The sequence below is a fragment of the Pectinophora gossypiella genome, chromosome 14 (genome assembly GCF_024362695.1).
Source record: "Pectinophora gossypiella chromosome 14, ilPecGoss1.1, whole genome shotgun sequence".
Classification (NCBI taxonomy): Eukaryota; Metazoa; Arthropoda; class Insecta; order Lepidoptera; family Gelechiidae; genus Pectinophora; species Pectinophora gossypiella.
The window spans coordinates 10,446,882-10,463,248 of NC_065417.1; the positions used below are offsets into that span (position 1 = coordinate 10,446,882).

The 16,367-nt window shown below is 39.4% G+C and overlaps 2 protein-coding genes across 2 annotated transcripts; both read left to right on the top strand.

The window, feature by feature from the left end:
- The first annotated feature begins 2 nt into the window (after window positions 1-2).
- LOC126372693 (uncharacterized) lies at window positions 3-4,018 on the top strand. The gene is made up of 3 exons (XM_050018540.1): window positions 3-282; window positions 354-3,916; window positions 4,012-4,018. The coding sequence occupies exons 2-3, from the start codon at window positions 684-686 to the stop codon at window positions 4,016-4,018; spliced, it is 3,240 nt and encodes a 1,079-aa protein (XP_049874497.1). The 5' UTR covers window positions 3-282; window positions 354-683.
- On the top strand, window positions 3,980-6,604 carry LOC126372746 (uncharacterized). Its single transcript, XM_050018616.1, has 2 exons — window positions 3,980-6,475; window positions 6,547-6,604. Exon 1 carries the CDS (start codon window positions 4,140-4,142, stop codon window positions 6,045-6,047), a length of 1,908 nt encoding a protein of 635 aa, XP_049874573.1. The 5' UTR covers window positions 3,980-4,139; the 3' UTR covers window positions 6,048-6,475; window positions 6,547-6,604.
- Window positions 6,605-16,367: the final 9,763 nt, after the last annotated feature.

The window sequence follows — 16,367 nt, forward strand, 5'->3', positions numbered from 1 at the left end:
GTTGCTAGTAACGCCCATTATTAGCGTTAGTTATTTTTAACGTTATCGCATTATTTTTTACCTGTGGTATCACTACTGCAGCGCCCTCTGGCGAGCCACTTAACTTTTGGTTGCCAATTTTTCAAAATGGCTACAATCCGCGCCTTCTAACTTCTCCGCACCCCGCAATTTTGTTTTTGTTTAAACCGCTGACGTTATTCAACCCCCTTGTGCCACAAACACACCTATTGTACACACAACAACTCAAAAATACATCATAACACTTCAAACATTCGAAAAGTGGTGAGTGATAATTTTAGTTCCCGCGCGACCCCTTGGTAAGTGATTTTACTTTTTGTAAACACTATTTTCAGTATTATATTCCCGCCTAGCCTACGCTCAACGGCCACCAGGGGAAGCTGGTGCCCGGCGTAGCTATAGAATTTGGTGCCTCCTGTGAGGATTAGTCCTCAAAACATTGTTTGTCGACCGCGTTTTCTCGTGTTACCCGCCATTTTCTTGTTAGAAAAAATTGGAAATTATTTTCTATGTATTTCAGCTTTCTTCGAATTTAAACCTTAATAATCCGCCTTATAACTACTATTACTACTGTAATTTACATATTTTTTGTGTGTGTAAAGCGGCATAATCGCATATTTTCTTATAATTTTGTCCACCGCATTTTTCTTGTGTGTTGCGTCACTATGGCGCCACCCACTGAGAAAGATTTTCGCAAAAAAATATACATTCTCGAATCACGCCGCGATGCTTATTATGCACGTATGCAACGTATTTATGATAGCCGTCCTTCTATTTCAAAGGTAGAATCTTGTGATTTATTTCTTTCACAATGTGAAACAATTGACGACATCCGCAAGGAATTTATGGCCACCATTAACGACATAAATTCACTGAATATGGAGTTAGATCCCGAATTCATTCCTGATTTTAATTCATGGAGTGGTTTTGAAGACATTTATTGTGCTATTCGACATACAAAAAATGTATTGAATCGTAATGTAAAACAAGACGAACAGCCTAGGTCGTGTTACGCGAAATTACCTCCCATCGAGATACCTGATTTCAATGGGAACCCCGCACAATGGAGTTTATTCTATGAAACCTTCAAATCCACTGTTCATTCCAACATGTCGCTATCGAAGTCTGAGAAGTTATATTACTTGTTGGGACGTTTGAAGGGACCCGCGCAGCTAGTATTTTCCGGCATAAGTCCCACCGCTGATAACTACGAATGCATTTGGAACGCATTAGTAACCAAATATCAAGACAAGCGTTTTTTAGCAAATGTATTTCTTGACAACATTTTTGATTCAAAGGCTTTGCCGAACCCCGCTACCGCGTCTCAGTTGGAAACGTTTATAGATAAGTTTGCCGCATCTGTCGCCGCGCTAAAACAATTAAATATTGTAGGCCTGAGCGATTATATTTTTATTTATCTCGCTTTGAAACGTTTGGACCGTGACACCGCAAAAGCATTTGAAATGTTTGTTCGTGACACTGACATACCTACTTATGATCAGTTTATCGACTTCATGAAGGGCCAAGTTAAGATTATACAACGCACTAACAACACGGCTACTTCGTCGAAAGTTGTTCAAAAGGATGTTGTTAAACCAAAAATGGTTTCCCCTCCTAAAATTACGCATACTTACATTTCCGCGACTTCTCATAATAATTCTGACTCTGTATGTTCTTTGTGTAATGCAAATCACGAACACATTTACAACTGTAAAGCATTTCTTGACATGTCCCCCGCAAACAGACATACATTTATTATGGAAAATAAATATTGTACTAACTGTCTCAGTTCCAAACATAAATGGACCGCTTGTAAAAGCACGAGTTCTTGTCGCAATTGTGGCTATCGACATCACACTTTAATTCATTTATCTAAAACCGCTTATGTAAACGAGGATAGAAAGTTGTCCCGTACTCCTCTCGTAAAACCGCAGGTGGACAAACCGCAGCAAGTCTCATCAACGCCGCAAGACGCCGAGTCACCCCACCACGCTGATCGACATGCAACGACGTCGTGTATGCCGGTCTCTCTCCCGCAAAGACCTCAGCCGCATAACCATGTCTCTTCTCCCGCTCCCGCACACTCGGTGGACGTACCCATCGCAGGCAGTGTTTCTTATCTGTCTGCTGATAATCCGCGCGCGAATTTTAACTCGCAGAACCCGCCACTTAGTACATCTGTTGTATTAGGTACCGCTTGTGTTTACGTCCGCGATCGTTATGATAATCTCGTCCTATGTCGTTGTATTATCGATCCGGGCTCGCAAAACAACTTCATTACCGCTTCTTGTTGTCGCAAATTAGGGTTAAACATTGAACAATTAAACCGCAAAACTATTATTAAAGGTTTAGGTGACCATTCGAGTACCGCTCGCGGAAAAACACATTTAACTTTTCATAGCCGCGTAAACGCTGAGCAAAGCTACTCGATGGACACTCTAGTCCTCAATACAATCACCGAAAAGTTGCCAACCGTCCCGATAAATATTTCATCGTGTGACTATTTAAAAACAATACCGCTCGCTGATGATAACTTTTCTTCGCCCTCTGATATTGAGATTCTTATCGGTGCTAAACTGTTTGTTGACATTCTATTACCGGATAAAATAGTCGGACCGCCGTACTGTCCGTCCGCTTTTTCCACCACTCTCGGTTATATAGTGATGGGCGATGCTCAGGTTGATACGGAACCCGTAAGTTCTGTTTCTTACTTCGCTACCGGCGAATCTATACATGACGATCTGGAAAAGTTCTTCAAGTTAGAGGACTTAAAAGATAAACCCGTTTTATCTCATGACGATCGAGAGTGTGAGTCATTTTATCAATCGACAACCTTACGTGACGGCTCTGGACGTTTTACCGTAGGACTACCTTTTAAAGAGAACCCTAATTTACTAGGCGATTCATTAAAAACCGCACGCAATCGTTTTTTATCTCTTGAACGCAAGTTTCAAAAAAACCCGCATTTTAAAGCCAGATATGACGAGGTCATACGCGAGTACCTAGACAAGGGTTATTTACTAGAAATACTCGAACCCAAAACCAATAGTGAGGGTTTTGTTTTACCGCATCACGGGGTACTTCGCGAAGATAAATCGTCTTCAAAACTTCGCATTGTTTTGAACGCAAGTGAGAAAACCAGTTCCGGTACCTCACTCAATGACATTCTACATACTGGCCCCGCATTACAATCGGATTTGTTTAATATTTTATTGAATTTTAGACTGTTTGGTACCGCTGTAACCGCAGACATTCGTCAAATGTATTTACAAATACTTACCCGCGAGCAAGATCAACCTTATCAACAAATCATTTACCGTTTCGACCCCCGCGAACCTCTACGTTTCTTCGCTTTTAACCGCGTTTGTTTTGGGCTTCGCTCGAGTCCTTTCTTGGCTATCCGCACCATTCATGAGCTCGCTCATCAAGAGAGAGAAAGGTTTCCTCTCGCAGCGACGCTCGCGTTCCGCGACTTATATATTGATGACATAGCTAGCTCGTTCGCTACAACGGACGAAGCAGTTACCGCCGCGCAACAGCTGATTGATATGTTCAGCGCCGGTTGTTTTGAAATGGTTAAATGGTCGAGTAATGCCCGCGACGTTTTATCCACCGTTCCTGAATCGCACCGCTTAACAGACCCTGTCGATCTCGATAAGGATGAATCTTTGAAAATATTAGGAATGCAATGGTTTCCCGCGAGTGATTTATTCAAGTTCACGATCACTCCGTCCGATCGAGTTTGTACAAAACGCAATATGTTGTCCACTATCGCCCGCTTATGGGACATTTTAGGTCTTGTAGGACCGGTGATTGTTACCGCGAAAATTCTAATAAAGGAGTTGTGCTCGCTCAAGCTCGACTGGGACGACACTCCACCCGACTACATAGTCCACGAGTGGGATCGTTTCCAACTGGAGTTACCGCTTCTTTCTAATTTCAATTTCCCGCGATATTTAAATGTATTTTCGCATAGTGATGTGGTTATTGTAGGATTTAGCGATGCAAGTGAGAAGGCGTACGGGGCTTCTGTTTATTTACATGTTGACAACAATGGTACTCGCTCCACCACCTTGGTGTGTGCGAAGTCAAAAGTGACCCCAAGTAATCATGTAGTCACCATGCCGCGACTTGAGCTGATGGCAGCGTTACTTCTCGCGAAACTTATCCGATCTGTTGTTGATACCTACTCAACCCGCTGTCATATTAGAAATATTTACGCGTTTTCGGATTCAACCATTGCCTTGCATTGGATTAATTCATCCCCGCACAGATTACAGACCTTTGTCGCGAATAGAGTGTCTAAAATCATCGCTTTGTTACCCGCGAAACACTTTTGTCATATACCGGGAGTGACAAATCCTAGTGATTGTTTATCTCGCGGCTTGTTGCCTTCGCAACTTATAAATCATTCGCTGTGGTTTACGGGCCCTTCTTGGATGTCAATGGACGAGAAGGACTGGCCCATAACACCGTTCAAGCCGGACGCTTCAGTCGACGTACCTGAGACGAAAGTGATTTCTCTCACATCTACTACCGCGGTAGATGAAACTCCACTGCTGTGTCAACTCGCCGCCCGCTGTTCCTCTTGGACTAAACTTTTAAGAACGACTGTTTATATTTACCGCTTTTTACATGTTTTACCCCGCTCTGACTTTATTTCCGCAACAGATTTAAACTTCGCTGAAAATAAAATTTTATCCGCTTTGCAATCCGCTCATTTTAAAGACGAACTTAAAAACATAACCGCTAGTAAACGCTGTCAAAAGAAAATTCAAAAGCTCAGTCCTTTCATTTCACACGGCCTTATCCGTGTCGGAGGCCGCTTGAAAAACTCGCACCTTTCTTTCGATCAACAACATCCCATTTTATTACCACGGAAAGATCGCATAGTTGATCTAATTGTCGATCATTATCATCGCAAGCACTGTCACGCCGGCCCGAACTTGTTGTACAGTTTACTTAGACAGCAGTACTGGATTATTACCGGGCGCCGCACTATTCGTACACGGATAGACAAATGTAACTTTTGTTTCCGCACTTGTCCAAAACCCACGTTTCCTATTATGTCCGATTTACCATCTGTCCGCACTCAGGTGGTTCCGAAGGCTTTCATACATACAGGATGTGACTATGCCGGACCGCTAAGTATTACGCTAAAGCGTGGACGTGGTATACACAGTCAAAAAGCGTACATTTGTCTGTTTGTGTGCATGACCACCCGCGCGATTCATATAGAATTAGCATCCGATCTAAGTACCGCTACTTTTATCGCCGCATTCAAACGTTTTCTTTCCCGCCGCGGTCCCATTTCAGTTTTACATTCGGACAATGGTACCAATTTTGTTGGTGCAAAATCATTTTGTACCGAACTTTTTAACTTTATAACTTCAGATAGTTACCGCCGCGCTTTAGTTTACGAACTTTCCGATTATAAAATCGAATTTAAAAATATTCCGCCGAATTCACCGCACTTTGGTTCTTGGGAACCTCTAATTAAAACGGTTAAAACGCACCTGTTTAGGGTGATAGGATCACAAATCCTCACTCTAGAGGAAATGAACACGGTCTTGTGTCAAATAGAAAACATTGTTAACTCGCGCCCTCTATGTAGTACATTGTCACAAGATCCAAGTGAACCGCTCGCTATAACTCCCGCGCATTTCTTAACACTAACCCCGCTTAAGTTTTTACCAGCGGCCCCAGTCGACGACAAGCCTTTGCATCTATTAGACAGATATCAGCTGTTAGACAAACTAGTTCAGTCTTTTTGGGACAAGTGGTCCCTAGAATATTTAAACACGCTTCAATCGCGACAGAAATGGAATTTTCCTGTTTCCAATATTAAACTTGGTACTGTCGTTCTTGTCATTCAAGACAACAAGGTTCCGCCTTTGCAGTGGGAGTTAGGCATTGTTACCGATGTACATCCTGGTAAAGATAATGTTATCAGGGTTGCTACAATTAAAACTTCTAAGGGTAGTTTCAAACGGCCGATTGTTAGGTTGTGCCCTTTACCCACACAGTAGTTTTAGTTTATTTTTTATTACCGCAGACACTTATGCTGCGTTTAGGATAGTAGTTATAAGTGTTTCTTATTTTTTTTTTTTATGTTATTTTCGCATTCGCGTTTTTTACGCTAATTTTCTTTGAAAGTTCACCCTTTCAAGGCGGGGTGTGTAGTAACGCCCATTATTAGCGTTAGTTATTTTTAACGTTATCGCATTATTTTTTACCTGTGGTATCACTACTGCAGCGCCCTCTGGCGAGCCACTTAACTTTTGGTTGCCAATTTTTCAAAATGGCTACAATCCGCGCCTTCTAACTTCTCCGCACCCCGCAATTTTGTTTTTGTTTAAACCGCTGACGTTATTCAACCCCCTTGTGCCACAAACACACCTATTGTACACACAACAACTCAAAAATACATCATAACACTTCAAACATTCGAAAAGTGGTGAGTGATAATTTTAGTTCCCGCGCGACCCCTTGGTAAGTGATTTTACTTTTTGTAAACACTATTTTCAGTATTATATTCCCGCCTAGCCTACGCTCAACGGCCACCAGGGGAAGCTGGTGCCCGGCGTAGCTAGTTGCAGATATTGAATATATAATATTTTTTGTCGGACAATATTTCTTTATTTCGTTTACATTTTTGCCTCCATTATAATTTATGAATAGAGTAGGCACTTAAAACATTTATTCAAGCCTCGCCGCTGCAATGCCACAATGTTATACTGAATATATTTTTGAATATACATGTAGCTTTGACAATAAACTATTTTCGTGCAATTCGTGAGTGCAAAAATAATCAAAACCTCTTCCTAAAAACTTGTTCCAAAATATACACCACTAAACAGCAAGAAGAAAACATACCAACGACTTACGAAAATACTAAGTACGTCAAGTAAGATTGATTGATGTGAAAAAATACGAGGATTAAATTACATAAAAGGTAATGTAGTGTTTGAGTACTTACATGGTGATGGGTAGGACACAACGGGAAGCCTGTTCTCTTCTGGGTTTACCTGGTGACAAAAGATAAAGACATTTAATAATAATAATAATATAAGGTATATTTTTCTATCAACGGCTTAACGTGCCCTCCGAAACATTTTACAATTACCGACAAACAGATGACTCAATAAACAAAGGACAGTCTCATAAAGTAATTTCGACAATGTCCCCATCGGGAATTGAACCCGGACCCTCCATTTTATGCGCACAACACTCTAACCACTAGACCATGGAGGGTGAAACCGGTAAATACCTCCACTAACTAGCGATGAACCTGCGTGGTGGAGTATGCTCCATACCTCTCCGTTTGATTAAGGGTAGGCCTGTGCTCAGCACATATGTTGTTTATTTTATGTTATATTTTTTATACTACTCTGAGAAACGGTGAACTTTTAGTCCACATTCGAAAAGCGTAGTAGAGTGTATGTAGCAAAATACTTACCGCCTTACCAATAAAAAATAAAGAAGCTGTGAACGTGTGTATAAATATTTGACAGCTAAGCAGCTTAGCAATTGGACACATTTGACTTATGAAGAAAAAGAAGCGTTATCTACTTTAGTAATGTTGCTACGCAAGTAAAATAAAAATCATTAAAAATACTAACACAAATTGGACCATGTTCTTTTGGCCCCAAGGGAACACATTTTCCTTTATTAATTAAATTAATTAGCAAGGTACTTATTATCTTATTCTAAATAGCGAGTACCTACAGTATGTATTTTATTTCAAAGAAATATTTAATTATGGCAAATTCAAGTTCAAGACTTGTCATTTTCGTTATCTTCCTTTTCGACTAATCATTTGAAAGGTACTTGTTCAATCCTTGCTTATTATGGTGGGTAAGTCGAGAAAGTTTTTCTCTATCATTTTTTATCAAACCACCGTCACTTGCATAGTGACGGCCTGTTGATAGTCGGCCGCGGTCGAGGGCTAAACGTTTTGCCTTCTCTCCGCGCTACGTTCGTCTTTCGGTGTGATTCAAACCCTCGACGGTCTTCAATGTACTTCGTTAGCCGTGATAATATCTTGAACTCTGTGACCATAAAATAACATTGGATTCCTGCTCAATCTTATAAGAATGTAACACTTTACCGAATATCTACAGCCGCCGTGCTTGACTTTGTGGAGTTGGTCTGCTGCTAACGGATTGTGGATGGCAAAGGTTGGTGGAGAATTTTCTTATTTATACATTTCGATTTATAAAATCGTTGTAAAGATTGCACAGGGGGTTAAAAATACCACATAGAAGCAATTCATGTAAAAAAGCAATACCTATTGCTATTTGACATTTGCGCATATAAAAGTAAGTGCGCAATTCAAACAAATGTCAAATATCAATATTGCTTTTTTAGATGTATTGCTCCGATGTGGCCTTTTTAACCCCAGTACGTTTAAGTATTAGCGAAATACCCTTGGCAATCTATTTTTGTGCGTTTCATTGTTCCCTTGAAAGTTTTTGGGATGATTTTGTCACATGATTGATGATTTTGAACATGAAATGTTACACGAAATAATAATTGCCCACGGAAAAATAGATATGCCTTTTTTTATTCATTTGAAAAAAAAATAGGTATTTGTAATGTTTGCTTATTTAATGGACCCTGGCCTCTGAGATACTATTGACTTTAAACCCTATTAGTTTAAGAAAAGCCTCAAATTCAATTACGACTCGCATTCGAATATGCGAGAAGTGGATGTATATATATATATATATATATATATATATATATATATACCGGGTGTTAGTGACATCGTAACGAATACTGAGAGGGATGATTCAGACCATGATTCTGAGTTAATATCTAGTGGAATTTTCCGTCGCAAAATTCATGAAATTTTGAGTTTTGTTTTTAATTATTTTCAATTCCATATTGTGTTTTTAGCTGCATAGAACCCAAATTTCAATAAAAAAAACAATAATGACAAATTATCGAAAATTTTCGATGTAATGGAGACAACAGCTGCTCGAACGGGTCAACGGCCACACGCACCGAGCCGCGCGCCCCGCTCCGCACGCCCCGCTCCGCGCGCCCCGCGCCGCACGCCGGCGGCGGTGCGGCGGCGGCGCGGCCTACAAAGTAGGCACTACGAACCGATCCTATTTCTTTCTCTGTCTATCGTAAATTTATAAATTTATTTTATTCTTATTCTTAAATGGACGGATAATCAACAGGCATAAAATTTATGGAATACACGTCAATTTTAAGCAGAAATCTAAAACAACCGACAGAATTAAGTTGACAGCACACGTCAAACGGTTTGCATACCAGCGAGATACCTTTTTGATTCGACTGGGTTATTCATTCATTTACTCATAGGAATCGGGGCCATTATCTACCTAAAACAGTTGAAACAGTGAATAATTGTATTCTTTGTTGTCATTAGAATAACTAACAACCAACTAACACAACCACCACAGATTAGGTAATTAGTTACCTACTATGTCAACCATCCACCAACTTAGTATGTAAGTACCTACGCAAAACCTCGCTACACAAAAATCGAGCGAGATCGCGTCTAGAATTGGGCGGACACTCCGCCAGAGTGTTGCCTATCGATATTCTATCGATACCTAGTTAAAAAAAACAATAGTTGGTACCTATCGATAGATCTTTTAGATCAATACCCATTATTATTACAAAGCAAGACCTATCGGTACTATCGCTAGTATCGATCTAAATGTACTATCACTACTTTCGATAGTTTAGACAATTTTCAAGTTCAACAATTGATAAATCTACCTATCGATAGTTCGGCAACTCCGCCGCGTAGGCAATGTCGGCATGTTCAAAGAAAAAAATTGTCCGAGAGGAGTGATCTTATTTTTCTTGTTACATGTTGGTACCGAGGTACTAAGTACTAAGTTATTCGTGGTTTTAAATCTCATTGTTAAATCATCAGTAAAGAACTAATTAAACCTATCCTGTTCTGTGTACAATATTCATGTAACGGCTACGTGCTTACATAAGTACCTAGTAGACGGGAGCAACGACTTAACGTACCTTCCGAAGCACGGATCATTTTACTTTCGGACAATCAGGTGATCAGCCTGTAACGTCCCAACCAAAGGCCTTATAAACAGATTTTTGTGATATGTCCCCACCGGAATACGAACCCGGACCCTCCGCATCCCATCGCTCAACCACTGGACCACATAGGCCAAGAAGGTTCTAAGACATAATTAAAGGATCCTGGGACGCAAGACCTCCGAGTTAGGGCTTGTTTGATCTGTCTTGATGGATACTCGGACGTGAATAGCCTCACGGATCAAGGGCAACGCGCGCCAATAAAGTAGGCATTACGAACAGATACTAGGTATTTCTTTGAGTTGATAGGTATCAAGTGAAGTTTCCTGTCGCCAAATTCATAAAAAAATTAGATTTTTTTCAGTCCCATATTGTGTTTTAAGCTGCATAGAACGCACATTTAAAATAAACAAATAAAAATTACTAATTATTAAATTTTATCAATGTCATCAATAATAATAATAACGTATCTACAACTTTAGCTATGCGCAGGTGAATAGCCGGCGCACGGGTCAAGGGCAACGCTCGCCAATAAAGTAGGCATACGAACAGATACTATTTCTTTCTCTGTCACTTGCACCATAAACATACTTCTCTCTCTCTCTCTAGTCGTCGGCTCGACTCGGCCGCGGCCGGTGCGTCGTCGGCGCCCTTAGTCGGCGCCTTTGATGCTTTGCGCTAACGCCGCCGCGCGCTTCCGCTCAGTCGAATACTAAGCTTGACCCGAATCGCGTGATGTTTTTCGAGGATATTTTTTTCGTGTTTGTGAGTGTTTGTTTCATTCTGTAAATGAGTAGTGTCGACTATGATGATAGATCATAGACCATTTACTGCGCAAAAGTATGGAAGATTGTTGATGTTTATTAAAGAGCAAGGTGTTGTGTTTGTGAGTGCGTGTGATACCTACCTACCGCGGAGGAAACGCGATGTTGCATACCTACGTGACGTGACATGTTCTAGGGTACCTACCTAGGTACTTCATCCGAAGGAATAACAATTAAGGTAAGGCAAGAGTAGGGTTTTTATTGTTAATAAGTTAGGAACGTTTTAATAACTGGTAGGTAGGTACCGTGCGTGAAAAATCGTGGCAGTAGGTGTTCTACTTCAACAAACAACATTTTTAAACGTTGAACCACTAAGCATCTAAATACAAGAGAATGAAAACTCCTACCTAGATATCAACATCGTATCACGCACGCGTAACGTAGCCGCGCGTAAGTTTAGCGTCTGTGTGGCGCGTTGTTCGACTTACATTGCGGCACAGTAAAAATTCAAAATCTTAATTAAACATTTGCGACAAGAAAAACACCCACCATCATTTTTAGTACAATAAAATAGGCGTTCCATTTTTTTTTTCGTTACGATGTCACTAACACCCTGTATATACTATACAGGTGTATAGCATAGGTATGCCTATCCCTTAGTAGGATACAGGCGTAACGCTATTTAATTTTATTTATTGTTATGTTGTGGATCACAGTTTCATTCCCTTTGATTTGGCGGCTGACCTAGGTTTATCCCCCTCCCCCTGGTGTTACTTTAGTCTTCAATCGCATGAGCGTCAAACGTCATACACTGATGCGCGTGTACGATAACGTCAATGTGTAGTGTTTGTGTAAAACGATGTATTTGAATGAAGTGTCCGGGATGTGGTATGGGCTAAATCAATTCCATTCCCATTCGATTTATGTAAGCCAACTCGCTTTCTTTATGAAATACGATTGTTACGAAAGGCCGTCATCATTCCACGGATTACGTATGTTATTGAGTGTAAAGATATTGGATATAATGTTGCCGCGTTTTGGTCAAGATTTATGTTGCGTCAACTTCGAATTATTGTTTCTAGTTTTATAGTACTTCATAATATAAAATATCATGATAAGAGTGATGTCTCTCGTCTCTTTTGTATTAAGCTGTACAGCATTAGTGCGAAAGACACATAATTATTATCTCGCGTCTATTTCGCGCTACACTATGTACTATACATAGGTATTCGTCTTTCTGTTATTCTAATCGTCCTACGTTATAAAGGGTCTTCTTCTTCTAATTATTTTATCCCCAAGCTTGCTCCCATGACATGACGAGAGTTTTTAATTCCCGGTCAACCGAGCATCGCCAGGTCTCTTTCGGTCGCCCTGTTTGCGTTTTCCATGCGCACACCACGTCAGAGCTCGTCGGGACGGGTATTCCACAGGTCTTCTAAGGACATGACCAATCCACCGCCATTTCCGTGTGCGGTTATCAGCCTCCACAGTATTCTGCCTAATCAATCTTCACAGTTCTGTGTTTGTAATAGTTTGAGGCGAGAAGATATAAAATAGTTGCCGAAAACAAAGGGTTATAAGGGGTAAAGAAATATAATTTCCAGCGTTATTTTCCTTTTTTTGGTGTGACTTATGCTTTTATACCTGATATAGACTGCTAATCTTCCCGGATACGTAAAACTGGCAGAGGGATTATGTTCTTTCTAATAATTATGATATTATTATTGTGATAGTCGAACTATCTTTATTATCATAACTCATAAAGGTATATCATAATATTTGTCATTTATGTATCTGTGTATGATAAACTGTGAAATAAAATAAATAAATATGTTGGACCGTAAAATTACCCGTAAAAAACCACATTGAAAAATGCTAAAACTAATACAAAGTGGCTAAACATACGCCGTCATATTGTAGAACGTATGGCAATGACAACCCGGCTAATCGTAATGTAATATCCAGGATTATAATCCGACTGCGATATTAATATAACCTGTATAATTATTATTGTGTTTATTATCCACTGGCCGCTAATTACGTTAACTTGGTCGGGTTATTGATTACGTAATAACGCAATATGTCTGACCAGTGTTGCTTTGATATTAATTAATTCATGCATGCATTCTCCATGCTTCTATTTTAGGGAAAAATAGGGCAGTGGTTTCCCTCTTGCCTTCCGCCCCGCAGTAGTCTTATCAGACGCGAGTGGAATCGCACCTAGAGTAGTCTATTTCAAAGCCGTACTAGGACTCCGGCCCTCCACCTCTGATTAGTACTGACAGTTCCTGCTACCCTATGTCAGGTTACAGATTACAGTCCGCGTGATAATTTGTCCCTTCCGATCTGCATTGCTGTACCGATGGCTCCTACCTCCGCCTCTGCAACTGTTGAAATCTTCAATCGAAAGTATTGTTGCCTACTATAAAAAATATGTATTTCTCTTCGACAAATAACTTATCGAAATTCGATAGGTACCTATTCAATGTTCAGTGCTTTAACCTTCAGTATTTAGAATTGAGTTCGCAATTCGTATCCGTCCAAAACCGTTTCTATTCCACCCAAAACGACAGATGCCCACTGACATTTGGATATTATACAAAAACGCCTTTATCTCAGTTCGGAACAGTCGAGTCACGCCCAAAAGCACTCTGTCGAACCAAAGATACGAAACTCCAATACACATAAATAATTCATATGACTAGGTACCTTGAGTCGATATTGAAAGAATCTCTTTCCGTATGCCTCCGCGGGTATTTTCGGCTTAAGGAGAAGTTCGAAGGATTTACTTGTGGTTTTACACATTGTTATGAAAAACGCGTGTGACGTGTCTTTTGTAAAGCTTATCCGGAACGGTTGAATACATAACACGAAAAGTACCGAACGCTTCAACCTTGACAATTGAAGTAGAAAATAAGTCGGAATTCGTTTGTGTCTTTCTCTTTTAAAAGGATTCCGTTGGCACGTGCAAGTGAAGGGTTAACATGCTATTGTGATAAATAAATTGAGTGCTTTTGTCTTGAGCTAAGTTGGACGAAAATAATTTGAGTAGGTACCTGAAGCATTTTCGTTTGATTTGTCTCTATGGGGTATGAAAAATACTGAACAAATTCCAATGGATTTATTGCTGGGTGTACTTACCCCAGACATAATCCAGTTATATTGTCATAATCTAAAAGCTTTATTTAACCTAACCGCTAAAATAAAAAACCGAATCGTAAGCGCATTGACAGTATTCAGAACTCAACTTATACTGGAAGATGTATGCATAACAGTTTAAAAACCGTTGTTTAATAAGATCGCAAAGAAAGAATCTACGTGAATAATGTCCAGTTTTGCATATCTTAACAGACAGACAGATATTCTAAGTTTTATAATCTTAATTATTAATAGATAGGCAGAAAGAATAAAAGTCAGTACTTTTTACAACGAGACCAACTAAACCAATTCCATTATCCGTGCCCACCTGAGCATAACCCTTAATCTTTCGAACGCCGGAACGCGGATCTCGACCAGACACAATGTAAAATCTATTGTGTCTGGTATCTCGGGATATGAGAGGTTAAGGGTGTAAGGACCTTAGTGTAGTTCTTATCCGTTACCTAGATGACTTACGTACAGCAGATTCAGTGTAAAAGGTAAACACAACTTAACCTTAATAATGATTTACCTATATGAGTTATGATTATATAAAGACAATTCGACAATAATTACTAATTACAAGTTGGCATATAAACTAAATTTAGTATTTCATACGGTTATAAAATACTAAAGTTATTCTTCTTAAGTAAGTATTTAGTAACTTTCCTTAGAGCTATAACCTTTTACGGGTCTCATGTTCTCGACTATCTGTTTTCTATTAAAGTTTGTTCCTAAAATACGGTTTATTATTCTATGCCATATAAACGTTTAATTTGATATAATTTAATTTCAACGAGGCCGCAAGTATTAACTCCCAAATTCTGTGAAGGCTGAAATTAATTTTGCAGCACTCAGTATGTTATAAACTCATGTAGGTATCATTTAAATGCAATATTAGGTATATAAATAGTACGCGACTGCACATCAGGATTCTTTCGAAATGTACGCATTGTCAGAATTTTCAGTTTTGTATGGAAATATATACATAAACTAACACCCGTAATCCTTAATGGGGTGGGCAGAGTCACAAGTAATCAGACAGGGTAGACAACTTTTAACCACTGTTGACACGATGTCGTAAGCTGGATATGATGTACCTTATTATGATAAGGGATCAGCCTATCGCCCATAACATTAGTCCATTATGTTAGAAAGGACACAATCCCACTGTCGGATTTTACAACATGCCCGGGAAGACAAGCAGCTGATCGTGTTCTTTGTTTTTTATTTGCTCCCAGAACAGCATACAAGCAAGGAAATATACTCATTATTACAAAACCGAAAAAGTCAATCGTTGTTTTGGTGATTTTGAAACATTCGGATATCGCACAGTGTGCGATGATAGACGTTACGCGCCAAAATTATCAAAACAAAATTTTTAACAAAAAAAAAACCGACTTCAAACGCAAAACTAAAAAGCAATAAATAAATTTACTTCGCACAAAGTAATTAGTACGTATTTTCAATTAGTTAATTATTTTATAATTCTGAAGCCGGTGCCAAGGAAATGCTACAACGAAGTACCGATTCATATATTTTTCAATACTGATTGTTTTGTAATTTTTTGTTTGACATTGTTTTGTAATTGCTTTGATATAGGTATTAAACAATATTGTGTGTACATAGTAATTTGATATTGTAGTAGGGTTGTTGTAGCATTTACTTGGCACCGACTTCAGAATTATAAAATAATTAACTAATTGAAAATACGTACTAATTACTTTGTGCGAAGTAAATTTATTTATTGCTTTTTAGTTTTGCGTTTGAAGTCGGTTTTTTTTTTGTTAAAAATTTTATTTTATTTTACGATTTTAAGTGATGGTTAGACCGAGCAAGGATGCAGACAGACAGATTTTCTGATTTATATTCATATATAATAATATAATATATTATTAGTAGTGATCACAATTATTATTGATGAACATGTTTACACACACACACACTCACACACGCGCTAACGCACACGAGCACACGCGCACGTACACACGCACACACACAGACACACGCACACACACACACACACACACACACACACGCGCGCACACACACGCACACACACACACATGTGTATGTGTACATACACACATGTGGTTGTCAGTGGAAGCTGCTATCATACACACTTGTTTTTCCGCCACTTTGTTCTTTTTCACCGGCGACAGAATTTGACCAAGATTTAAATGGGTGTCGTGGAAACAAACAAAATCCAGGTGCAATAGGTTTGCCAGGCCGTAGGATGTCTCCCTGATTGGGAGCAGTTTTCAAAGATGACGTTCCGATCACACGCCTATACATCATTTTTACCCCCAAGACATTTTCTGGAAAAACAAAATTTTGTATGGCGGCCATCTTATTTTTTCGCCATTTTGTATTTTTTTCACCGGCCATTAAATTCGACCAAGA